The sequence below is a fragment of the Phoca vitulina genome, unplaced genomic scaffold (genome assembly GCF_004348235.1).
Source record: "Phoca vitulina isolate PV1807 unplaced genomic scaffold, GSC_HSeal_1.0 scaffold1, whole genome shotgun sequence".
In the NCBI taxonomy this organism is placed as follows: domain Eukaryota; kingdom Metazoa; phylum Chordata; class Mammalia; order Carnivora; family Phocidae; genus Phoca; species Phoca vitulina.
In genome coordinates this window covers 15,483,092-15,508,957 of record NW_022589704.1, presented here as the reverse complement: position 1 = coordinate 15,508,957, position 25,866 = coordinate 15,483,092, and the positions used below count along the sequence as shown (strand labels likewise).

The window sequence follows — 25,866 nt, the reverse complement described above, 5'->3', positions numbered from 1 at the left end:
GACACCCCAACATTAGAAAGTATTTTTCTGTATCTACGGCTATACAGAGAAATGTAAAACATATGGTTGCATATGCATAGAAAATATCTGGCAACTAACTGCAAGAGTAGGATTAGGGAGAAATTGGATACCTGATTTTTTTCATGTGAAAAGAACAGAACTGCTCTTAATATATATCTATAAAGTTTTAAAGGTAGTACAAATAAATTTTATGAATATAAAACTTAAGAAAAATTTTCCTTAAAATTTCTGTACTGTAACACCAAAGTACAGATTTTTTTTTTTAAGGTAATGCTGAAAGCCAAGAAATTAATGTGAGGGGGAAAAAAAAAAATCTATGACCTTCTCAATGCATGAAGGAAAAAGTTATAACCTTATGGGTTGGCTTTTAGTTAACATAAACCTGGAATAGATTTTTATCTATTAAAAAAATACGGTATGCAATGCATGACAGAGCATATTACACTCACGTTTGCAGATTTTAACTGTGTGAAACCAAATGTACTAAAATAACTTTCCATATTAAAAATGATGTTATTTACAGTTAAGATGCCATTATATAGGAGGATGATGCTACTTCAAATATTGTTAATGTCAATGTTCCTTACACCCATATTTTTTGAATTATTAATTGGAAATTCTACATGCCAAAAATATGAAGTAGTAAAATTAAATTAATCCAGACTGATGACATAAGCTCTCTTCAGAAAACTGCATTCCACATGTAGATGCTAGATAATCTTCCATTATTTGATGGCTACAGAATTAATGGACAATTTCTCAGAGCTTAAGTATTTCACAAGCTCATAATGAAAACACTATTACTGAGTTCTTTATCAAGCAAAGAATTATAGAAAAAACTATAAAGATCTGGCCCCCAAATTCAGTAGTTTACAAAACAAGACAGATCCATGAATGGTACAGAGAGCAAATTGGAAGAACAAACCAAATCATAGAGCAGTGACTTATTTATGTTCTACACAGCTATGGTGGCTGCCCAAGGAGGAAAAAGGAACAAGAATCTTACATATTGTGATTAACATTAAAAGAGGTTCTGAATTTCCACATTTAAATAAGTCAGGGTAAAAAGTAGATCCTTCTGATTTAGAAAAGCTACAGGAAGGGGAGCCTGGGTGACTCAGTCGGTTAAGCATCTGACTCTTGATTTAGGCTCAGGTCATGATCTCAGGCTTGTGGGATCAGCCCCACGCTGGGCTCTGTGCTTAGCGGGGAGTCTGCTAGATATTCTCTCCTTCTCCTTCTGCCCTTCCCCTTGCTCATATTTGTGGGCCCTCTCTCTCTCTCTCAAATAAATAAATCTTTAAAAAAAGAAAAACTTCAGGAAATATGTGAAATTTGAGAAACTAGTAGAACTATTTGGGGATGGGGGGCAGAGAAAATGCAGCTTGTACCAGGACTGTAGCAATGCTCTGGAGAAAGTAGGAATGGTCTGAGCAAGAAGTGAAGGCTTGAAGTGAGCTACGGCAAGTGAGGTAGCTGGAGCCCTCCAAGTGGTCAAGGACCTGTAACCTACTCCATCTACTATAGTATTAAAACCCAAGAGTCTCTAAGTGCCTAGTTCAAACTAAAGTGCATGATGATTTGATTTTCCAAGATTCTCTACAGATATATGTCAAACTGACAACTGGATGACTGCATCATGCTAAATCTAAGTACCCTTTACAAAGCCAAAGTAAGTCATCTTTCTTAAGCTATGGTTCCTTTTAAACTTTTAAGACTCAACCCGGTGATGTGTTTTCTCCTGCCATCTCAGTGAGCTTCTAGGCATGCTGGCAGCCTCAGGGACCATCATGGAATAAACTGTGATGGCAGAATTCAATGTGCTTTTAATAAAAAGCCCGAATGTTGGACTTTGCAAAATATAGTTGCTTTTCTGGGCACAAAGATTAGCAATTTACAAGTAGGTCCTTTGCTCCTCTACAGTAATTTACTATTTTGTTTACAATTTAGTTATTCTTGACATTGAACGAAAGTAGGAACAACTGAAACCAATCAAGAACTCACACAGCAGCCTGATTTGATAGCTCCAGGGCCGCTTCTACTGACTTCCGCCATAAAGCTGAAAATGTACCCCACAGCAGAGTCTGCATTTAACTTCTCGTTCCAAAGACACATGCCACTCTGCCCAAAAGGGACAAATCAGCTTAGATGCTGGACTCATGACTAATTTTTAACAATGCGGCAGCAACTTTGGATCTTACAGCTCAATAAATGCAGTGATTGGCTCAGCCTTAAAGAACCGGAATGTGCTGGACTCCGAGTGGAAGTCTTACTATCTGAGAAGTGTGCCTGACTTAGTCACTAAGCAGGCAGTGGGCCTGACGGTCTCACAACATGGACAGCCAGTCAAAAGGTCCACAAGAGCATAAGAAACTGTCCAATGAGGTCAAGCATAAAAACAGGGGCTAGTAGGCTTTCATTTACTCTTACAGGAATGTAAGTCAAACAAAATTTGTGGGAGGCATACTGAAATCCAGCAGAGATTCCTTTTTCATTTCCATTGTGGAAGATACGCTTGCCTACACAAAACTGACAGGAGGCCGAGTCGGGGTGTTCCTTAATGTTAGAAAACAAATCAGTGGCAATTGTCACTCCTTCTCTGTGCTATCAGGGCCCCTTGTGCGCTCCCTTGGAGTATTACCTATAAAAATCTGCTCACCAGTCAGTCTCCCTCAAGACTGGAAACTGTCTCTCTCATATTACAAGCAGACGCTAGCAAAGGAAAGGAACTCAAAAAGACTTTTCTACCAGTGCAATGAATGAGACTGTCTTGCTCACTCTTGCACATATCTCTGCCCCTTCTGAACCAGTACTTTGGGTATGGCCCCCACTAATGAAAATCTAGGATGTTACACATTACTGGAAAACTCCTCTACCATTTCACTTTTAATGGTCTAGATTTTTCTTTTTCAAAAACAGTTTGAATATTTAGGAGGAAATGGCTAATATAAATCCAATAGGAAAATGCTTACTGGCTTAAAAGGCAGTAAAAACATTTGTGCTCAATTCATTGAAGAAAAGTGGGTGATGAATTACTGAAAACACAACATTCCTGAAAAACAAAATAAAACAACAACAACAAAAACCACATTCCTGTTTTTAAGTATATTTCCCCATCAGTACTTTTTGGTTTTCATACCCTAAAAAAGACAGTGCACAAGAAAAGAAAAGCCAATTAAATCAAGTTAGGATAAAAATGAGCCCCAAGTGCCTCATCTTTAGTGTCAGCAAGGTGACATTAACCCTTTAATAGCCAAAAGTTTCCAAGTCATTCTCACAGAATATTACCATAGACCGGGATGTTACACATCTGGCCTTAGGGACTACTAATACTCTAACGCTAAGAGCAGACACCAAACAGTGATTACGTGGCTCGAACTTTTCAAAATGCAATTTCATTTAATCCTTACCAAAAATCTAGTAAGTGCTATGGTCATCCCCATTGCAACAGATGAGAAAACAGGCACAGAGAGATTACATAAATTGTCCAAAGTTCAGCAGCTCATAAGTGGCAGAACCATGACTCAAAACTACTCTGGCTCTACAGTCCTGAATCCACGGCGCTACACTGCCTTTCCTATAGAACCCTCTACGTACACCAAACGCCAGGTAGGGAGTCCGCTTGAACATATGTAGAATAATCCATCAGAAAAGCTACTTGTTAGGACATAAAATCCAGGCCTAACTAAAGAGAAAACCCACTCCGAAGCAAACTTAGATTTTCAAGATGGTAAACTTATTGAGCACACTCACCTCTTCTCATTCCTCAAATCCCACTGATGGGACAGAAAATTTGGAAGAAAATAAACCATAAGTGCAAGACAACAGGTAAGTAGGGTCAGATAAAAATGTTCCCATAGGGAAAACAGCAAAATAATCACAACTAAACACCCAAATAAGAGAGGTCTGCTACAGAGATGAAAACTATTCTTTCTGATGAAACAAAGTGCAGCAGAAATCCAAATCTGAATTAAAAAGTATAGGACTGGCTTTCTGGGGTTATCACCAGGGTGACTTATTAAATGATGGTCTACAGCCTAGTACTGCACAAGAGCTTGCTCTCAACAGGCGAGGCTATCTCCAAGTATGGGCCTTGGGGCAGAGTGGAGTCTATGTCTGGGCCTTTTCAAAAGACACATGAAAGAAAAAATAGTGAAGATATCCCTAACAAGGACTGCAATATAGTCAAGTGCTCCGTGCTTACAGTGAAAATTTCCTGTGGCAGTTGTGGGGAACCCCACAGCTCCTCACTGTCCAGACTCTGAGCTGCTTGCTTGCAAGCATGCCCAGCCCTACAGAGCCCTGTAGGGAGTCCTTACCATTAGGGAGGAGGCCTACTGCTGAAATAGTATTATAAAACTTTTGAGGAGGGGCGCCTGGGTGGCTCAGTCGTTAAGTGTCTGCCTTCGGCTCGGGTCATGATCTCAGGGTCCTGGGATCGAGCCCCGCATCGGGCTCCCTGCTCAGCGGGGAGCCTGCTTCTCCCTCTCCCACTCCCTCTGCTTGTGTTCCCTCTCTCGCTGTGTTTCTCTCTGTCAAATAAATAAATAAAATCTTTAAAAAAAAAAAAAAAAAAACTTTTGAGGAAACTTAGACTCATTTTATACCTAAAAAAACACCTGCAGATTCAAAGTGAGGGGATGAAGAACGATTTAACATGCTAATGCACATCACAAAAGCAAGCCGGAGTAGCCATACTTACTTACACCAAACTAGATTTTAAACCACAGAGTGTAAACAAGAGATGAAGAAGGGTGCCATATCATAGTATAGGTGTCTATTCAACAGAAGATCTAAAAATTGTAAATATTTATGCCCCCAACTTAGGAACACCCAAATATATAAAACTTTTGAGGAAACTTAGTATAATTAACCTAATCCTATACTTGTAAATGTTTGGATCACCAAGGATCGAAACCTACAATTCAAAGAGCTAAGATGAAAGGAAAGGAGTCAAAGTTAACAGCAAAAATCTGACATTAAAATCGTAACAAACTCTTAGGTAATTGTACCAATGGAGGATTTGAGGCACAAAAACCCTCAGAACTACTTATAGCTGGCACTGAAAATGTTTTCTGATTCCTACCACAGATTGACCACCCAAAGAAAATTCTACATAGACTGATATTAAAATAAACTTTTATTCTCTAAGGATATATGCACAGAGACCAAATTCTGGCCCTAGTTCTAAGTCCAAAATTTATGCAGCCTTGGGCAAATTACTACTTTTCTGTCTTAGTTTTCCTACATATTAAGTGGGGACAATATTTTTGGTCCCATCTGCCTCAAAGTCATAGATTAACAATCACAATAGAAAAGGTATATTTTTTTAAAAATTTCAAAAGTATAAAGTACCATACAAATGCAAGCTGATGCTGTTAATTGAACACAAGGCTGCACAGTGGAGAGCAGATGGAATCCAGCTTTGGCTGCAAAGCTTGCTATGGAAGGTCCATATACAGTCAAGTGGACATGCCTCTATAATATCTATTTCCTAAGACAGGTTGATTTACAGTCAATAGTTCTTGACTACTCTGGATAGTCAGAATAATGCCACATCATCCTCTTCAGGAGTAACTGAGGAAAAGGCCTTTGCTGTTGTCAAGTGATTCAGAAGAACACACTCTGAGTTTCGCAGTCTGGAGTAAAACTCCTGAATAAACATCGTTAGGACTGGAACTGTCAAATTCAGAGAACCAGAGAAATACCACCAGGAATTCAGTCATTTGATGGCCCTGCTACCAAGAAGTGACCTCATATGCAGCTCCAAACAGACTTGTTGTCTAAGTCTGAAGACAGAAGTTTGAATAAGACAGACATCCTTGGCAATCAGGTTTAAGTACTACCTAAATATATGTTTATTAAATAACCTCTGAGTTCCAAATGGTGGACCAGGCAACTTATTATACTAACAAGTCCAGCCTATTCTCGAGGCAAAAACTGGTCAAACACATTTATAATGACTAATACAAGAGTGATGAATAGCTAATGCTAAACTAGAATGACAAGACATCAAAGTACCTTAAAATGATATGCACATATATCACAAGATTAAAAAAAAAATGTTCCACAGTACTTTTCAAGCTGAGGTTTTAACAGGGTTCTTCATAAATGTTAAGTTCTTTAAGATTTGCCTTCTACTAGAAGAAATAAGAGAGAGCAACCAAATATCTGAATATATTGCTTGGATGGATTCATATCAATCAATCATAAAAACTAAATTTATAAAACAATTAGGAAAATGTAAACACTAGCTGGATGTTTGATGATAAAATAGTGTTGGGTTATTTTTAAAAAAACGAAAGTGGTATCTTTTATCTTTTAGATATATATATATCTTTTAGAAATACATACCAAAGTGTTTGCTGGTCAGATGGTAGGATGTCTCAGAATTACATCAAACTAACACGGGGGAGTGCCATGTGCTGACAACTGCTGAAGGTGGGTGCTGGATTCACAGGGGTGGTCACACTGTCCACTTTTATACAGAGCTGAGATTCTCAAAATAAAATGCTATAAGTGTACAAATCAAAGATGACTCGTTCTTACCTCTGCTAGAATCTTTTACTACGATGTCAGAGATTTCAAACAGTTTCAGAGGAAGGGGCATCTTCCGATTCGCAGCTATGGTCTTTAGGAGGCCAGGAAGAAGGGTAGTGCGTGCCACCTACAGGAGAAAACATGAAATTGCACTGACCAAATAAGAACCCAAGCAGACTTGGTTATAAGACAAGGCCAAAAGAACTCAACAGCTTCACAGTAGTAAGACTCTTCTGGAAAATGCAATGTGTAAATGTCCAAATCATCTTTAATTATCAATTCCAAAACAAAAAACTGAAAATATTCTGGATCCCAAACTTAGAAAGTGAAAAATCATAAAATCTGATCAAAAATTGAGAAACAAATATAAATACAATGCCTGTATCTAGGATTAGTTATTCTGTTATTTTTAAAATTAAAATTAGCTTCTAAGATTGCAAATATGTAAATTTTAATATCCTGTTTTATTTTATAAAGTAAATGAAGGAGATTACAAGAAATGCAAGTATTTAAATAGATTAAATATGAACTAATCGAATTCTTAAAAACCAAGACTAGGGAAAATGTAAATGCAATTAAAATATCACAACAATGAGAAAACAGAACACAAATATGTAAGCACTAAAAAAATTATGAAGCTGCTATGGGCAAGCTGTGACTATAGTTTTCAGCTTAGTGGCCAAAGAAATACAAACATACATCCTAGTTCTAAAAACAAACAACAGGGGCGCCTGGGTGGCTCAGTCATTAAGCGTCTGCCTTCGGCTCGGGTCATGATCCCAGGGTGGGATCGAGCCCCGCGTTGGGCTCCCTGCTCAACGGGGAGCTTGCTTCTCCCTCTCCCACTCCCCCTGCTTGTGTTCCCTCTCTCACTGTATGTCTCTCTCTGTCAAATAAATAAAATCTTTAGGAAAATAAAATAAATAAATAAATAAATAATAAAAATAAAAACAAACAACAAAAAACAACTTCCCTATGTCTGTCTCAAATCTCTCATTCCAAGCTATATGAGATAGGTTAGGTTTCAACACAGCATGTTTCCAGAAGAGTTTTATGAGCAGTGGTAGGGCATCATCGTTAAGATCCAGGGCTCACAGCAGATACCAGCACCACTACCTTTGACCCAGACTACTTAAGCTGGTTTCTCTGCTTCCTCTCCTGCTGCCTATGGCCTGTTCTCCACACAGTGTGATGATTTAAGGCCTACATCAGATCATGAAATTCCCCTGCTCAAAAATCCAACAGGTTTCCACCAAATTTTGAATAAACTCCATGCCTTGCATGGGGTCCTATCTGAATCTGGCCCTGGCCTCCTCTCTACCCTCCATGCCTGCTGCTCCCCGGGCTTCCTGGGTTTCAGGACACCCCCCAGCAGCATTCCAGCTCAGGCCTCTGAGCCACCTCTCTTCCTCTACTGCATATATTCTTCCTCTGGATTCACATGTGGCTGTCTTACTTTCTTCAGCTCTCTGCTCTGGCCCACAGAGGCCTGCCCTGACCATCCTGGCTAAAATGGCAGCCCCTCCAAGATCCTACGGGCATTAACAGGAAGCCCCTATGAAGACTTGCTGGTAGAATGTGTGTTGAGGGAAAGAGAAAACCTTTCCAGTCACGTTCACTCTGCCACCTGCTGCTAGTAGCCTTCAACTCCGTGCTTTTGTAAATATCGCTCTTTCACAACTGGAGAGGAAGTGCCCAAACCATTCATAGAAATAAAAGTACAATGTTAAAAGAAAGCTTAACTTACCAGAATATAAACAACCTACCTTTGTAAATAGCTTTTCCCAGTGGGTTTTTTTTCTTCCCCATTTTATAGATCAGCCTTATTTGCTTAAAAATTCACAGCAATACAAAAAATTAAACCTGACTCCAAATCAAGCTTCTAGATCTACCTACCAATTTACTAGAAATATAGGGGACCGCTGGAATGTATTTAACAAAATCCTAACTGTGAGAACTCTATAGAACAAAGGACACAGTTTCTTCAATGAAAAAAGCGAAGGAAGAGAGACAGAGATGGACAGAGGGGCAATCTGTAGATTAAAAGAGACGTAAGAAGCACATCGACTTTGACATGAAGTTCATACAAACTATTAAAAAAATTGAGACAAATGAGAAAATTTCAACAATGACTGGACATTTAAAAATATTAAGGAATACTATTGCTAATCTGGGGAAATGTGGTAGTATTCTGTAATTTTGTTTATAATTATAAAACTTACATGTTTTAACTAACATTTTTCTTCTTTTATCCATTCTCTAACACATCTACAGTTAGAAAATAGTCCAAAATTAAGAATTATTCAAGAAAAAGAATGGGATTAAACAATAAACTGAGTTACAAGACCATAAATAACTTTACATTTAACCATAAATAAACAGAAACCTGTTAGCCACATTAGTGTTGGTAGGACATTTCTACTGGTAAAGCAGGAGTAAAATATAGAATCTGTCCTGTCTAAAAGATGGACTCATCTAATGTATTTCATGCAGAAATACTGATTCTGAAAGTGTGCTAAACCACAGCTATATACAGTGATATTTAATGTGTTTCTGATTTTCCTTCCACTTAGATAAAATAGAGAAAACAGGATGCAAACCCTACAGAACATTACCACATCTTAAGAAATCTATCAAGCTTGATAAATGAAACTGGGAGAAAAAGGAAAATTTAGAATAAACTCAAATAAAAATCCAGTAAGATTTACTGAAAAACCCCTCTACCCAAATGAATTTGAGTGTCTCTCATTGAAAAGAACACCATGGGCATCTTTTAAGAACGGTAGAAAAGCTAGTGGAACTTATCACAATCCTTCCAAATTGGCATAAGATTCTTCAAAGTTCTGACACTGAATAGAGAGAAACAATTTATGTACTTGATGAATATTATTACCAGTTAGTTCTTTAAATAGCAGTCTAGCCCTAATCTACCACATTAGTGGTACAGATTAAATCTAACTTTAAAAAAATCCAAATTTTAACATTTTTAAACTTCAAAACTTTTTAGAATTTAAGACTCCCTCCCATAGTTTTACAGACAATGAAAATCAAGATTCACAGAAACAATCTCAAGTCACAGAGTTCACATATTATAATAGCATTAATTTTCTTGAAAGCATTTCCTCCCAATTCTAAGATTCCAGGGTTGATTCTAAGCCAGGGTTGAAGAAAATCATAAAGAATTGCATGTGCAAGAAAAACAGAATGAGAACTGACCAGTAAGAAAGAGAGGAGATGGTCTGAAGTCGTTAATAAACGAAGGTAACATTTACTAAGATAGTATTCTCACTGAAATATTCCTGAACTCTGTGTGAAACTGCCACTGAACTAGAGGATCACCACGAAAAAACTGAAGGCACCATAGTCAAGAAGTGATGTAACAACTACTTTCAGAGTGAGTGACTTAGTGGAGGTACTGGGAGCCTGATGCTGGACTCGGATCCCAGGACCCCTGGATCATGACCTGAGCCGAAGGCAAACCCTTAACCGACTGAGCCACCCAGGCGTCCCAGAACCAACTATAATCTTATCCAAGAAGAGATTTTTTAAAAAGTGCTAAGATTTTGTCATCTTCAGTATAACTTATGTACTGCCTCTCAGTATTTATCTAAATTCTTACCTACTTAAAATTCTCACCTGAAATTCAGCTGTTTTAGGATTACTTATGTGGACTGCCTCTGTTGCAGAGATGTCCAAACCAAGTTTATCAGCAATATCTTCTTGGGAGCACTAAGAAGTACATGCAAAATAAAGAAAGAAAAACAATGACTAAACTTAATATACAAAGTATTTAATGTTGTAAGTCAACTTATGGTCTCATAGCAATGTAGGTTCTCTATATAAAGAAGTTAAAAATAATAAATATATCAACTAACTCAGGGCCAAGCAGATACAATTTAACGTTAACAATTCTCTTACAAGGAATTCTATCTATGATACAGAGGCAAAGTAAGTTTTTCACATGTTGATGGTGGTACTATATTTGGGCCCTTCCTAAGCTAGTCTCCCATTTACCTTACCAGTCTAGTCTCTTACAATTAGCTGCCCATTCCCTGAATCTTACACTCTTCCTTTCTTTTACGAAATGCCCTCCCCGCCCTACCTGCTCCCATCCCCCAAGGCTCTACTTTAATGACAGTTCTACCGCTTCCTTAAAAATATTCCTAATGACTCCTGTCAAATTTGTTCTCCCCCCTAAGTGTGCCTATGGCTTTGATTACCATTATAATCCTTGCTAAATCCATACTGACTTGTGGTAGAATGGTAAGACTAAGAGCAGAATTCAAGTGGCCTGAATTCTGCCCAATGTTCTTTCTACTTGATCATTTAACTTCTGTGCATAGGTGCTTGATAAAGCTCTGAGCAATAAACTACTAAGCACTCACCCTCCAAAGAGAGAAAGATACCTGTCATACTCAAAAACCAGGATGACCGACAGAAGTTATGAAATAAAACTATTAGATGCACCACATCTAATAAATGAGTTAACAAGATAATGCAAATAAAGTACCTGCCACAAACTAAGTGCTCAAAAAAATATTAACAATGATGATTAATAAATACTAAAACTTCACGTATATTAATGCTAACTGTTGCAAAGGAGTTTAAAACTTAACATGAAAACTGATGGGCCATCAGGTTACTGAACGATTTTCCAACATTAGGTGACGTTGCTTACTACACTATTTTACAAAGTGGTCTTCAAGGACTAGTCTGTATTTCTTAGAGTAACACACACACACACACACACACACACACAAATAGGTTTAGGTTTTATGTCAATGCCAGCTCTAATGATTCTTGCCATGCTCTCCTGGGAAGGATACTAAAGCCACATTCAAGCAGAGCACAAAAGAGCTCCCTGATCTGCAATGTCTGCAGAGGCAGAGAATGGTGGCAGGCACACTGGAAATAACCAGAATTTCTCCTCAGCACGAGAAGTTTTTATAACAAGATATAATGTGATTAATTAGGAAATGCAATTTAAATAATGCAATCAACTGTCAAACAGAACTAGTACTGTGCATGTGTGTACGTGTAGAAGAAAGGCTGTTCCACAAACACACGGCAGCGGAGGTATCTAAGTGGCCTTGTACTTCATCATGACAATGGAGGATATGGGACAGAAATTAGAAGTAGTTTTAAATCAAGGCAACCTGAAGTGGCAGTAGCTAAAATTTTTTTAAATATCTTTTTCAATGTTAATGTGTTTAAAGTGTTAGAAAAATATAAGTAAATGAAGCCCATGATTTTTATGAATATTCTTGTAATATTTTAAATTAACTCACTTTTAAAACTATCTACTTTAACCTTAGTACAACTAGTATGCAGACATAGTAAAAATCATAATGATGAGATAACAATTACTTGTATTTGGAAAATCAAGGGCTAGGTTTTAGAAAAGGCTCTGTTTCTCTCATGCAAAACTAGATATAAGGCACAGAGATACTTAGGTTTGCTAATTATGTCACATAAATACCTCTGACACTGAAATTCCTATTAGAAAACTGTCATTACATATTTGAAACTCTAGCACCTCACTCCTTCCCCTCCCCCAGTGATAATGTGTTGAAGTGACTTGGGACAGCTGAACAGACTGTTTCTGGCACTCCTGGTGGACAGTTCCGTCGCAGGCCTGGGCTGGAATCCCTGGCCCACAGCCGACCGGCTGTATGGAATGGGACAAGTTACTGCCACGTAAAACTGGAACACCTACTTCAGAGCGCTGCGCGGAGCGGGAATCACAGGCAGAAAGGCCTGGACCAACAGGATAAACTCTCCCTGCAGAGCAGCCCTGGTCGGGCAGAGTATGTGCTCCCCTGAGACACATGGGGCTACACACTGTTACAAGATCAAAACTCACTACTTCTATAAAAGGGCAGGGAAATTCACAGGCCAAAGTCTGAACCTCGGTTAATTCTGGGGAGGAAAATAGGGTTGAAATCTGAAGGGAAACGGGAACGGTTTACTCTACATGGTTCTGTACAGGTTGAATCGTTTCAGATCAATCCTACGCCACTTAATTTTTAAAAATGAAATACGTTTCTCAATGCTACTTTTTGCATTTCGTCAATGTTCACAACTGTGTAAGTGTATGCATATATGAATGACCTGTACTACAAACTGAGCATACACAGGCCGAGACAACAGAAAAGCACTGCTCTAAAAGCCAAAAGGCTAGGATTCTGGTCCTGGTTCTCCTGTCTGTATACACTTCGTTAGGTACTTGTCCTGTTGACCTCAGGCCTCTTCATTCTTACAGTGCCTGGCATACAACAGATGTTCTGTAAATGCGGAATAAAGGACTCCTGAATCAAAAACAGTGACAATGCTGAACTAGAAAGTCTGTAAAGTCCCTTCCCAGGTTAGCATCCTATGAATGACAAATGCTCAATAAAGGGAGAGGGGCTGCATCTCCTTTCCGACCACCCTCTCCCCACAAACTGGTAGTAATGTAACCCCCACTACTGCACTCTCTGTAAATATAAGATGGAGAAGTCTGTCTGGAGTTGAGTTGGGGGGAGAAAATGAAGTCGTTTGTTTTTGTTTGGTTTTCGTTTTTGCCATCATTAAGCTGATATCTACTTGAAGACTCCAGAACTACACACTGTAGGCACCACACAAATGCTCAGCAAGAGAAGAGGAAACTATAAACGGCATAGAGGTTTTATTCTTTTCAATCTGGTGGGGGAAGGGCATTTCCTTCTATTTTGTAATAAAATTCATTTCCTGATTCAGGCCTTTTATGTCAGCTTTCCAACTCAAAGCAAATGTTGTGAACATGTTCAAAGACAAAGAAGTTTAATGTGGAACAGTCCACAAATCCTTAACTAGGGCGGCATCTAGTGGGCACAGACATAACCAAATTAAGACTAAAAATTCTAACTTAATCAATTTGGTTATGAAATTCGTTCTGAATTCAACCCTCAACACTTCCATAAAAGTACAAAATACATTGTTATCTGTCATTTAAGACTTTTGTCCTTCATGATTTTCTGTGACAAAAAAGAAACATTTTTTTACTAGAAATTATACAATCTCAAATAAAAAAAGTTATTCTTCCAGAACCTGGAAATCTTAGCAGCCTAGATTTTATAAATCCATGTAAGGAATCAGAGTACAGAACTTCAGAAATTCAGTGCCAACAATCAGCTGCCCAGGAAGCACAGGAGACATACCAGAGCAAAGGTAAGCACTTCCGTGAACCCAGCGGCTGCCATGTCATGTCTTAGGAGTTCTGTGAGCTTATTAAGAGGAAACTGAAAAAAAGATATTTAACTTTATTCCACCTCAATAAAATTTCCTACAACAAAAGTTTTATACAGGTCATGAAAAGGCAAACCCCCTTCCATCCTTACTAATACTGCCAGTACCACCACTTCACTCCCTGCCCCCTCCCCACGGCCTCACTACCCCAATACTCCTACACAGATGAACAAACCTCCCACTTCACCTCTACCACACTGAACTTCTTCTGCCTTCAGGCCAGGTTGAAAAAATGAATCTCCCAGTTCAAGATTCAAAAGGGCTCCAAACTCAAAACCTGTCTTTCTTCAAGTACTAGTCATCACAGGTTTTGAACTTACTCTAATCCACTGGGCATCTGTTTTGTATCCTCTCCATAGCGAATGCCCCTCATAGCACAGCATGTCCAAATACTACTAAACTCCTATGTGCTGTTTTTCTCGAATGCCTTCCTGGCATTCAATAATCAGTTTCTAACAACAAGGAGTATTTAAGGGTGCAATCTTACTTGATTAGCTATGGTGTAGGTTTTCGGGAGAGTCATCTGAATGTTGTTATATCCATAGGCAATAGCTGCATCTTCTACAATATCACATGCATGGATAATGTCAGCTCTGGTCGGTGGGATTTCGATCTCAATCTGATTCCCATCACCTATTACTTCTGACTTTAAACACATCCTCGTTAGAAGCTTGGCAATATTTTCTGGAGTTTCTCTGAAACAGGAGTGTACAATCCATAAACTTCACTGGAGTACTTAAAACATGCTTATATTTTAAGATATTCTACTATCTGAAATATCACCTTCCTTTCTGAGTTCCATGAGACACCAGACATCATAACAGATGATTTACGATCACTTACTTACTCTGAAAAGATATCAAAACCCTCTCTAAGCATAAGCATTCTTTCAGGAAAAATTAAAGTCTTATGGGTACTTCATTCTTTTTTTTTTTAAAAGATTTTATTTATTTGACAGAGAGAGACATAGCGAGAGAGGGAACACAAGTAGGAGGAGTGGGAGAGGGAGAAGCAGGCTTCCTGCCGAGCAGGGAGCCCAATGCAGGGCTTGATCCCAGGACCCTGGGATCATGACCTGAGCCGAAAGCAGACGCTTAACGACTGAGCCACCCAGGCGCCCCTGGGTACTTCATTCTTGAATTCTCTCCAACAGCAAAAAAATGTTTTCAAAGCATACCTGATTCCAACTTTTTTGTTAATTAGATCAGCTCTCACTATCTCCTTTCTGTAAGCCAGTTCCTTTAAAGAGAAAAAGTTTGAGAAGCTGGAGTGAGTGCCTGTCAGCTACAGCGTTAGACTCTAACTTTACCTCGTCTTGTTCGGTAGTTTCACTGCCCTCCCAAAAAAACTATGGTTAGAGCGAGACCCTCAAAATAAACGTACTGTTCCAAACCTTACGGAGGAATAAATCTGCTACACAGGTTCATAACTGAACATTCTACTTGCTAGACAACTGGACCTGCTCAGAGATAGAAAATGCCAAACACTTTTCTCTCAGATGGCCAATCACCATTCTCTGCAGTAAAAAACCCTGGTGCATTACATCATTTCTAAGATGCTTATAAATCCTAAGGATTTTCAGTCTCCTCGCAAGCCAGCAGGTGTTTATGACCAAGAAAGAATAATACAAATATCACCATGTACTATCAAATATCACCATTATACTAAGCGCAGGTGTTTTGAAGAAATTCCTTTCTTATCATTTATCCAGGTGGGGGAATGCAACCAGGCCCCCAGGCAGTCCTGCTATCATCAATCTGCTCTAAGAAGACAGTAGAACTGGGAGCATCTCATAAATTGGTCCTCTCCTTCAAAGAGTATATAACTTTACCATGTTAGGTAGGAACAAACATGTATAAAACCCAGGCTTTTGCTAAAAAGCCTTTGCAGACATAATCTATGAATATTTATCATTAAATTACTCTCAAAAGTATAACTACCACTGGCAAAAAGGCTATAAACCTAAAACTCTGGCTGGACTCAAGTACAATGGACCAGAGCCTTGCCATTCAAAATGCAATTCTCAGGCAGAAGTATCATCATCACCCAAGTGCCTCTTAGAAATGCAGGCTCTAGGGCCTTTATAGCTGGTAGCAGTGACACCGGACCTACTGAATCCAGATCTGCAGGTTATCAAGATCCTGAGGTGATGTGACTGCACATAGGGTTTAAGAAGCACAAAACCAGAAAGCTAATGATTGCAACAGAAGCAAACCTTTACTGAGTAGTTAATATGAACTAAACAGTACAGACACTTTCAGGATAATCTTAACCCTCACTACAGATAACTATTAGATTCCTTATCAGTGAAATGAGAACAGTTAAGTTGTAGATAAATAACTCTTCCCAGATCACAATAGTTAGCTGCTGGGCCCTGGTGCTGCTACATTCCCAGTGCTTACAACAATGTTTGTCAGATCCTAAGCACTTGGTATGTAGTTAATGAGTAAATGCGTAAAGTAACAAATGAACAAATTAATGAATTAACAAGTTCAGGCAGCCTAATTCCAAAGCTCACACCATTAACCATTGGTCTGACTACCTTCCACTTCTCTCCTCTGGTCCTCTTATTCCAAATGCCATTCTTTTATATGAAAAAACAGAAGACTAGGAAAGAACTATCAAAGTACTTAGAAAAATAAGCTATTTCATGTGAGGAAGAATCAGTTCCTCAGAGGATCATTCTCCTTTGGGAGGACAACCTGAGGAGAGCTGTTCTAATCTATGTTCAGCAGGAAACAGATTAACAAATGACAACACTGATACAGTACTTCTTTTCAGAAATCCCACCACTTCAAATTTATGAAAGTTCCTTATAAGGCAAGTGATTTCAAGGATTTATCTACATGAGAAAAGTGAACCAAATTTTAAGATATCTTTTTCCTCCCCAAAGTACATATTTCACTTTTGTTAATATTTGACAATTCTTCATATTAAAAAGAAAAAGAAATTTTCTCAAATCAGACATCACTTTAAAACAGACTAAAAAGCGGTCGCTGGCTAATCCCAACTACTACTGTGGTAAATCATATAGATGGCTACATTCTTCCCTTCTCTGCTGCATCCATGGCCTCACAATGGGGCACTTCAGGCCCTCGCATTGGGAAATGGGAGTCTATTTCACCCTTCCTTGAATCTAGCAAAAAGACTGGCCGAGGCCAACAGGACACCATGCTTAAAAATACTTAAGCACTGGACTTGCTCTCATGCTGTTGGGAATCCTGCAACCACCACCATGTAACGAAGACCAAGCTAGCCTGCTGGATGATGACAGACACTTGACCTGGTGACTCTAAGACTTGTGAGTGCAGCTATCCCAGGTCATCTAGATGCTAGTCTACCAACTGGCTGATTACAGAGGAGCAAGCCCAGGAGAGGTCAGCCAAGCCAGACCAGACCAGAACTACCCAGCTGACGAACAGAATCATGATAAACAAATCACTGTTGTTTTAAGTCACTAAGTTTTGTGATATCAGTTTGTTACATAACAAAGCTAACAGGCACTAGAAATTTTTTTAAAACTGAGACTGCCCATAATTTCAATTAAGTTTTCTACAGCTATACATTTATTTTGAATTATAATCAATATTCTAAAGTATGATGCTAAATGCTCATGTTTTCAGGAAGGGGAAGGTTTTGATCTTGGCAGGTTTTATCTACTTTAAAAACTAAATAGTACAAACTATTCCAGGCTATAATTCACTTAAGTGACAGAGGAATAGTATAAAGAAGAAGTGCTTAAAAAATGGCCTCACTGAATCATAACCACTAAATGACTAATACAGTCATGTGTTGGAACAGCCATATTTATATTAATAAAATCATCTTAGGGGAAGAAAGAAACCCGACTAAGAATAATGCTGGGTTTTTTTCTTGTTTTTTTTTTTTTACCAAGATTTTATGTCTTGACAATACTTGTGCTTACTACTTAGTCCTATTAATACATTTGGAATTATTAGTTATAGTGATGGCTCTTCAGTGACTGTTAATTCAAGTGTGAACAGACTAATCAGGTTTGGAGGGCTGAGTAATCTTAAAATGGGTGAGACTATAAATCAGCCAGTAAACTAGTTAATAAGAATAAATAAGAACTTGCACCCCAATGTTTATAGCAGCAATGTCCACAATAGCCAAACTATGGAAAGAGTCCAGATGTCCATCGACAGATGAATGGATTAAGATGATGTGGTGTATGTGTATGTGTGTGTGTGTGTATATATATATGTGTGTGTGTGTGTATGTATATATAGTAATATATACAAAGCATATATAGTATACATATACAGTATATATGGAATACTACTCGGCCATCAAAAAAATGAAATCTTGCCATTTGTAACAACGTGGATGGAACTAGAGGGTATTATGCTAAGCAAAATAAGTCAACCAAAGAAAGACAATTATCGTATGATCTCACTCATGTGGAACTGAAGAAACAAAACAGAGGATCATAGGGGAAGGGAGGGGAAAAATAAAACAAGACAAAATCAGAGAGGGAGACAAACCATAAGGGACTCTTAATCACAGGAAACTGAGGGTTGCTGGAGGGGAAGTGTATGGAGGGATGGGGTAACTAGGTGATGGACATTAAGGAGGGCACGTGATAGAATGAGCACTGGGTGTTATATAAGACTGATGAATCACTGAACTCTACCTCTGAAACTAATAATACACTATATGTTAATTGAATTTAAATAAAAAATAAAATAAAATAAAAAGAACAAATCAGAGGAATTCTGGCCATCTAATGCAGTGGTATAATTGAACATGTTGGGAGCTGAAGCCAGACTATCACCTAGTTCCACCACTTAATAGTAACAGGCAAGCTATTTAACATCGCAAGATCTCTCCATCTGGGAAAGGGCCGAACAGCACCCACCCTCATAGGGTTACTGCGAGGATTAAATCCATGTAATGCATATAGTATAATGCCTGGCATGTGGGTGGATGATGGACAGACATACAACGAGCACTCTATAACCATTATTATTACTAGTATTATCATCAAATCCATTTCTTAAATACTTACTGGAAAGGTATAGGATTTTCCATTAGGAAAAACTACCTCAGCTGCTTCAACCCTTAAAAGAAAAAAAAAAAGCCAGAAATATTAAAAACAAAAAGGGCCATAAATTCTAGAAATGTGTATGGTTAACAAGTCTCTCACTTGTTCTACAACAGTAACCTCAACACATTCAATCTGTTCACGTTCCAACACTGCTGTCTGGATTAATCCTCCTAAACACAACACCACCCTACTGTTCCATCCCCTGTGGCTCCCACATCTCTTCAGGCAGCACACATCTGATGTTTACTTCTCAGTGCTGCAAAGCATGCATCCTCTATTACTCCTTGCCAACATGGATATACACATTCCAAGCTTTACCAGGGTGCTGTGTTACACCATGAAAGCTTGACTATGCAACCACTAATAGGCAAATCAATTTAAAAAACAGACCCTGCCATACAATTTCAGTCCTGTGCTCTGCGGTGATACGGCTATTTTGAATTATAATTAACATTCTAGAATAAACTATGATGCCGATACATGGCAAAGACCATTTAGTTAAATCTTTTTAATTAAAAAATAAGCTTCGGAAAAAATACAGTAATCCTATTGATACATACGGGATATATGCTTCCCTACTTGCTGGTCCTTGTCTGTCCTTCCATGTTTACATCCTCAAATCCAAATATCTTTAAACACAGCTTAAATTTCATTGCCTCCACAATGTCTGCGCAAGTGCAATAACTAATCCAGCTAGCAATAACTTGCCCTTCCAGCCCGAACATTACTGAAACTTTTTAAAAGTAATTCTCACTTTTTATTTTATTTTTATTATTTTTTAAAGATTTTATTTATTTATTTGACAGAGAGAGACACAGCAAGAGAGGGAACACAAGCAGGGGGAGTGGGAGAGGGAGAAGCGGGCTTCCTGCTGAGCAGAGAGCCCGATGTGGGACAGGGAGCCCGATCCCAGGACGCTGGGATCATGACCTGAGCCGAAGGCAGACGCTTAACGACTGAGCCACCCAGGCGCCCCTCACTTTTTATTTTAAACAGTTATGCATAGGTCTTAGCCCCCCAAAGAGAGGATATGCTCTAGTCACAGGAGCCACATTTTTCAAGGCCCTAGAGCTTTGCCTTCAGAGCAACAGGCTTCAATAAAGTTGTCAAATAAACTCACATAAATTGATTCTCACAATATTCACTGAACATGGTGACAATAACATCAAGAACTATTTTTGCCTGCAAAAAAGAAAAAAGACAAATATTGTAGTCTAAAAATATATTCTCTTCACTCAGATGGAAGTGAAAACTTAATTTAGTCTTCAAACATCTGAAAATGAAACTGTATATATACATTCTAAAAAAAGGGAGTGTGGAATAAAAACTTGTGAGCTAAAGTAGGCCTAGCCTTATCTTCAGGTGGTCTGCATTTATTCGATTCTCTGAGAGTTAACAATCCATGACTGAAACAAATCATTTGCTTCCCCTGGCCCTCTCCCTTGAGTTCACCAAGTTTTAAGAGAGACAAATGGCTAACTATGGGAGTAAACCTTATCAATCGCCTAAATCTCTGCAGCCAGTTGCCGGACTCCTGGCTCAACCACTTACTAGTAATCTGACTTTGGGCAAGTTACTTACTATCTTTGTACTTTAGCATCTTCATCTGTTAAGTAGAGATTATAAATACTTCTATATCTCATTTGGTTATTATGAGGATAAAATGTATTAATATATGAGCAATGCCTAGCACATTGTAAGGACCATACAGATTTGTTCAGGTTTTTAATTGAAAAAAATATTCTTAGGAAAAAATACAGTAACCTTATTGGGATATATATAGGCTTTGCTTCTATATATACTTCACTGTTTAAATATAAGCTTCAGCAAAGATATCTAAGGCCTGTTAACATATGAATTTTTTAAAAATTTGTAAATATTGTAAGCTATATTACTCTAGTATTTCTGAAGGCAAATATAGCCCATAAAAGTTATAAATGAAATACCTTACAATGGTGTCCAATCCTGTAAGATGTACTGAATGCCATTTATGGCCCTATTTCTATAGGCCAGCCTTCTCCTGCCATTCAAGCTTATCTTATTAATTTGCTTAATTGCCACATTACCATATACCTTAACACATATAAAGAAATTTATGCCGTAAAAAAAAAGTTTCATAGCAATCCAATCCAATATACGCAGTTACTAAAAGTGAATGAACTAGTATTCTACATATTCTAGATATCATCATGTGCACAAACCCTTTATCAATTTGCTATTTATACAGCACTTATTCCATTCAGGTATATGGCTAATTCTCCCACTAGAATGAGTTCCTTCAAGTCAAGAAACATGAAACTCATTAAATGCACAGCACTGGAAAGACAGGAGGTGCTCGTTAAAGATTTGTTGATTAAATGAACACACCATAACTGAAGTACAGAATATCTGTATCTTTCTAATTTTCTAAGTTTCTGAAATATGTTCCCACCTACAAAATAAGTACTTTAAAGTTCAGCCATCTAGTCTTGGCCCAGAACTAAAATGTCCTGTCTGACCATACAAAAATGGAAATATTACCTTAGTGAAGTCAGTTCCTGTGCATTCAATAAATACATTTTTAGTATTTACGGTTATTTTGGAATGATTTCCTACAACAAACACAAAATAATAAAACAATCAGTTTCAGAAACATAGGTGCATTAAAAAGTTCTCTAAAACAGAAACTACATTTCACTTAGAGTACAATATAAACAGACATCTCAGTGGTAAGGTGATAATGCAACATTTATTTTAAGCCCCCACTACAAGCAGGAGAATAGAGATAAAATAATAACAAGCCTTTACCGCATTCAGTGTGTCAGAGCTGCAGTGCCCAGCACTAAACAGAGGTTGTCTCTTCTCTCCACCACAACCCTATGACAGAGCTGCAGGCAGATCGAAGATTCAGAGCTTCAGCTCGCTGACCCTGATCACAGTCTATTAAGCAGCAAGGCTACAATCTGGGTCTGGATCTGGCTACTCTGAAGCTCAGGTTCTGAACCACTGTAACAGCTGCAGTTCAACACCTCAAGGAGGAAGAGACTCTTCCCATCGTGAATCAACTAAACCCCCTCCTCACCTCCAGAAGGGTCAACATGTATGGCTATGACATCATTAAATTTTGTAAATACATCCAAGCTGCCTCTTCAAAAGAGTCTTCAGAAATGAAATTCAGTTTAAAAGTTTTAACTATGAAACAGCAGGCAAGGCAGAATTTGAGCTTAAGCAAGTTGAGCCACGGGCTAAAACCAAAATATCAATGCTCTTCAGAGGAAAATAAAAGAATCCAGAGACTGGCACCAGTAAATATCTATGTACTTATAAATATCTATACATTCAAAAGTTATATAAAAATCACCAGTAAAATGTTAATAAAAAGAACTATTACAATAAAATCTACAAAAACCGGAGATTCCTGATTAAGATTTATTTTATTTGATTGCGCCAAGTCTAGAGTTCAATTCTTACAGAAATGTTGAAGGATAAGAGAAAAAAAAAATCTGATGCTTAAGAAATAACTCACCATTGATAATCGGAGGCATTGAAAGGATGACACCATTGCTATCATAGATAACTGGGTACAGGGGTTTATTTTCAATGATATGTAAATAATGTTTAAGGTGGTTGTCAGTCTGAAAAAATTAAAATTAATTTTGTATTTCTAATGCTAATTAGTTTATATACCTATCTAGTATAAAAAAAGGGGAAAAGTTAGAAAAACAATAAAACAGCCCCGTATTACAGAAAGTCCTAGATTTGTCAGATTTTCTAAATATCTTAATATCCTTATATACCTCATCTCCTACTGGAGAGAGATGAGAACACAGCCAAGTCGTTTTCCAAGAGTGAAAATAGATTTGCACTGCTAAGCCTAACTTGTCTCAAGCAAAACACAAACCATCACAAAACTGTTTACATAAATAGGAAGAAAACACTGGCAAATCAGGCCAAGGATAAAAGCTTTATTTTTTCTGAATGATACTACTTTTTTTTTAAGCACCATTAAGTGACTATAGAATCATTTTAACTGCTGGAATCTAAAATGCTAAATAGTAGGAGATACGATACATTGTAATACTATTTCCCACAAAAAAAAAACCCTACCTAAATCTTATTCTTTATAAGGTGCATGAGTTATAATTATACCCAAATATGAATATTATAATGTGCTTATGTTCTACTTCAGTGGTTCTCAATTCTAGCTGTACATTAAAAGCATCCAAAAGGTTAAAAAAGTAATAAAACTATGCCCAGGCCCCACTCTACATCAAATGCATCAGTAGCTCTTGATTGGAGCATAGACAGTTTTTAAAAAGTACTCATTTACATCTCCCTAATTCCAAGACTTGACTCTGAAGAAATTTTCTTGATTTATGGAGAACTAACTATTTGCATAATATAAAAAAAAATCTACCTTGTATATATTCATCAGTTCACAGGCTGTATACTCCTTGGTCTTATTTAGAGGCTTGAATTTGATATCTGAAGGTCGCTTTGCTGTATATGTAAAAGGGCCTGACAAAGTGTCCAAATCATGAGTACCAATAGCAACCAAGGCTCTTTTCCTAAATGTTGAGGGAGAGAGAAAAAGAGACCAAAAAAAAAAAAAAAAGTTTTGAATATTCCAAAGCAGAAATTCTAGAACTAACAGACCTTATGTTTAAAAAAAAAAAAAAAAGATTTTTGACAATTCCCTAAAATAGCCTGTTACTATAAGGCAACTTCAGAAGAGTATAACGAACAACTTCTCACAGCATTGAAAGTAATGAGAAATTCTAAAGCTACTCAAAACACATTATTTCAGTAGCTACAGTTAAATTCCTTGCCACTATGCTCTCCCAAGTACTGTGTTAACTAGGACATTTTCCAAGTGAACATTCCCCCCCTTCCCTGCTTTTTTTAACCCATTTCCTCTCAGAGTCCTCAAGTAAACAGATGTTTTATTAGAATAAACTACCAAATTGTTGTGGTTTTTGTATATTTTCCTAAATTTTCTGTCACAAAGCTGTATCACTTTAATCATGGAAAAAAATTAAGAACAATGAATTACACTTAAAATTTAATGTGTAAGGGAAGTTCAAAAGCTATTAATTTCATTTGTTCTACAGTTTATGTGCAAAGGATTTAAGGTAATTTTAGGAACTTACAGCAAGTTAAGATTAGGAGAGAAAGAAAAAGTAGGGATATAATACAGAGCCAGGAACAATGTTAATACTAAATTAGAATCTAAAGGCCTACAGTCTTAGCACAGCGGGTCACAAATTTGGCTCTAAGCTTTCTAAAACACAATTCAAAAAGAAACTTGGTCAGAATTTATGGCATTCTTAAGATTTCTTAGAATTAGTTTTAGATGTATGTACAAATATATTTCAGTATTTATGCTTAAGTGCATATGTACACCAAACAGATAAAATGCATTAGTAATCAAGGATTTTATTGAAGTCCATGTTACATGAATTATGAAATAGTTTTCAAAATTTGTAAGAAATAATTCTTAGTCATCCCTCAAGACTGATAACAAGAACTTTAAGAAATAGGATTAACTCAAAAGAACTGTTAACAAGCACAAAAGAAGTGTTACATTACTCAATGATTTATGTGCTTACAGAAGATAACTCCAGAAATACCAGAGGTTGAAATATACAGTTAAGTGTACATAAATTAACAATCGACAAATCCACAAGTAAGAAGGTCCATGTTTTGTTTTGTTTTAAGATAGTAATGGTTCCTTAATCCTAAAACAGTACTCCCACAAAAGGTCACTAAATTTCAACTTCAAACCAATCACAAAAATAAATTCCGGATGAATCAAAGAGCTATGCATTTTGAAAAATAAGACACAAATGTACATATACTCAGAGAAGAAACCACAAAAATTATTCAAAGAAAATATAGGACAACAATGTGTAAAACTGGAGGACACCCCTTAACACAAAATAAGAGTCCTAGGAAGACTGATAAATGGGACTATCCAAATCTGAAACTTTATACATCCAAAGACTCCAAAAGTCAAGACAAACTGAGAAAAGGCTTATAATTTACATACAGAAAAGGATTAATATCCCAGACATATGAAGATACACAAACTAAAAATTAGAAATCAAGATTTTAGCTATCATACTGGCAAAAAATTTTAAAGTCTTGCTGTGAAAAAGCAGGAGAAAGCTGAAAGAACTGAGAATACTCTGCTTTGCCAACTGCAGAGATCTTGCCTAGCCTAGTGTTTCAAGTTTGAGTCTAGCTAAGTATTCAAGAGTCTTTGCCTGTAAGACAAAACCAGTCCTCAGAAAATCAAGAGCCTTATCCATAACGTAACATTCTATGTGCAATCAAAAAGCAGTGGGCATGAGGGGCACCCAGCTGGCTCAGTCAGGAGAGTATGCAACTTTTGGTCTCAGAGTCCTAAGTTCGAGCCCCATAGAAATTGCTTAAATAAGCTTTTTTTTTTAAAAAAAAGCAGTGGACATGAGAACAGGGAAATGTGATTTCTACTCCAGACAAAACCAGTCCCTAAAATCCAATGCTAAGATGACCCAGATTTTCAAATCATCACACAAATTTTAAAGTTCCTACCATAAAAAATAATCAAAACTTATGGGGAAAATATGCACATAATGAACAGATGAGGAAATAACAGCAAAAAAAGAAACTTGCAGGGCGCCTGGGTGGCTCAGTTGGTTAGGCGACCGCCTTCGGCTCAGGTCATGATCCTGGAGTCCCTGGATCGAGTCCCGCATCGGGCTCCCTGCTCGGCAGGGAGTCTGCTTCTCCCTCTGACCCTCCCCCCTCTCATGTGCTCTCTCTCTCATTCTCTCTCTGTCAAATAAATAAATAAAATCTTAAAAAAAAAAAAAAAACTTGTAAAAAGAAACCAAATGGATTCTAAGATGCAAAGTAAAATAACTGAAGTAAAAAATTCATTGGACACTTCTAGCCAAGATGGAGTAAGAGACTAGATTTACACTCTTGCCCGAAACCACCACAAAGGG

General features: G+C 37.5%; 1 protein-coding gene across 3 annotated transcripts in view; it reads right to left on the bottom strand.

Moving 5' to 3' along the window:
• The window catches only part of FARSB (phenylalanyl-tRNA synthetase subunit beta), a 75,733-nt gene that overhangs the window by 30,305 nt on the left and 19,562 nt on the right, over positions 1-25,866 (bottom strand). For 2 of the 3 annotated variants that reach the window (XM_032401255.1, XM_032401258.1), the window contains 10 exons: positions 23,292-23,442; positions 22,401-22,509; positions 21,416-21,486; positions 20,016-20,077; positions 18,857-18,908; positions 15,005-15,066; positions 14,315-14,522; positions 13,740-13,820; positions 10,198-10,290; positions 6,571-6,688 (listed from right to left, as the gene is read on the bottom strand). In XM_032401255.1, the coding sequence (XP_032257146.1) occupies positions 6,571-6,688; positions 10,198-10,290; positions 13,740-13,820; positions 14,315-14,522; positions 15,005-15,066; positions 18,857-18,908; positions 20,016-20,077; positions 21,416-21,486; positions 22,401-22,509; positions 23,292-23,442 (1,007 nt within the window). The remainder of the gene's footprint in view (positions 1-6,570; positions 6,689-10,197; positions 10,291-13,739; positions 13,821-14,314; positions 14,523-15,004; positions 15,067-18,856; positions 18,909-20,015; positions 20,078-21,415; positions 21,487-22,400; positions 22,510-23,291; positions 23,443-25,866) is intronic. The other variant, XM_032401265.1, reaches the window with a different exon arrangement.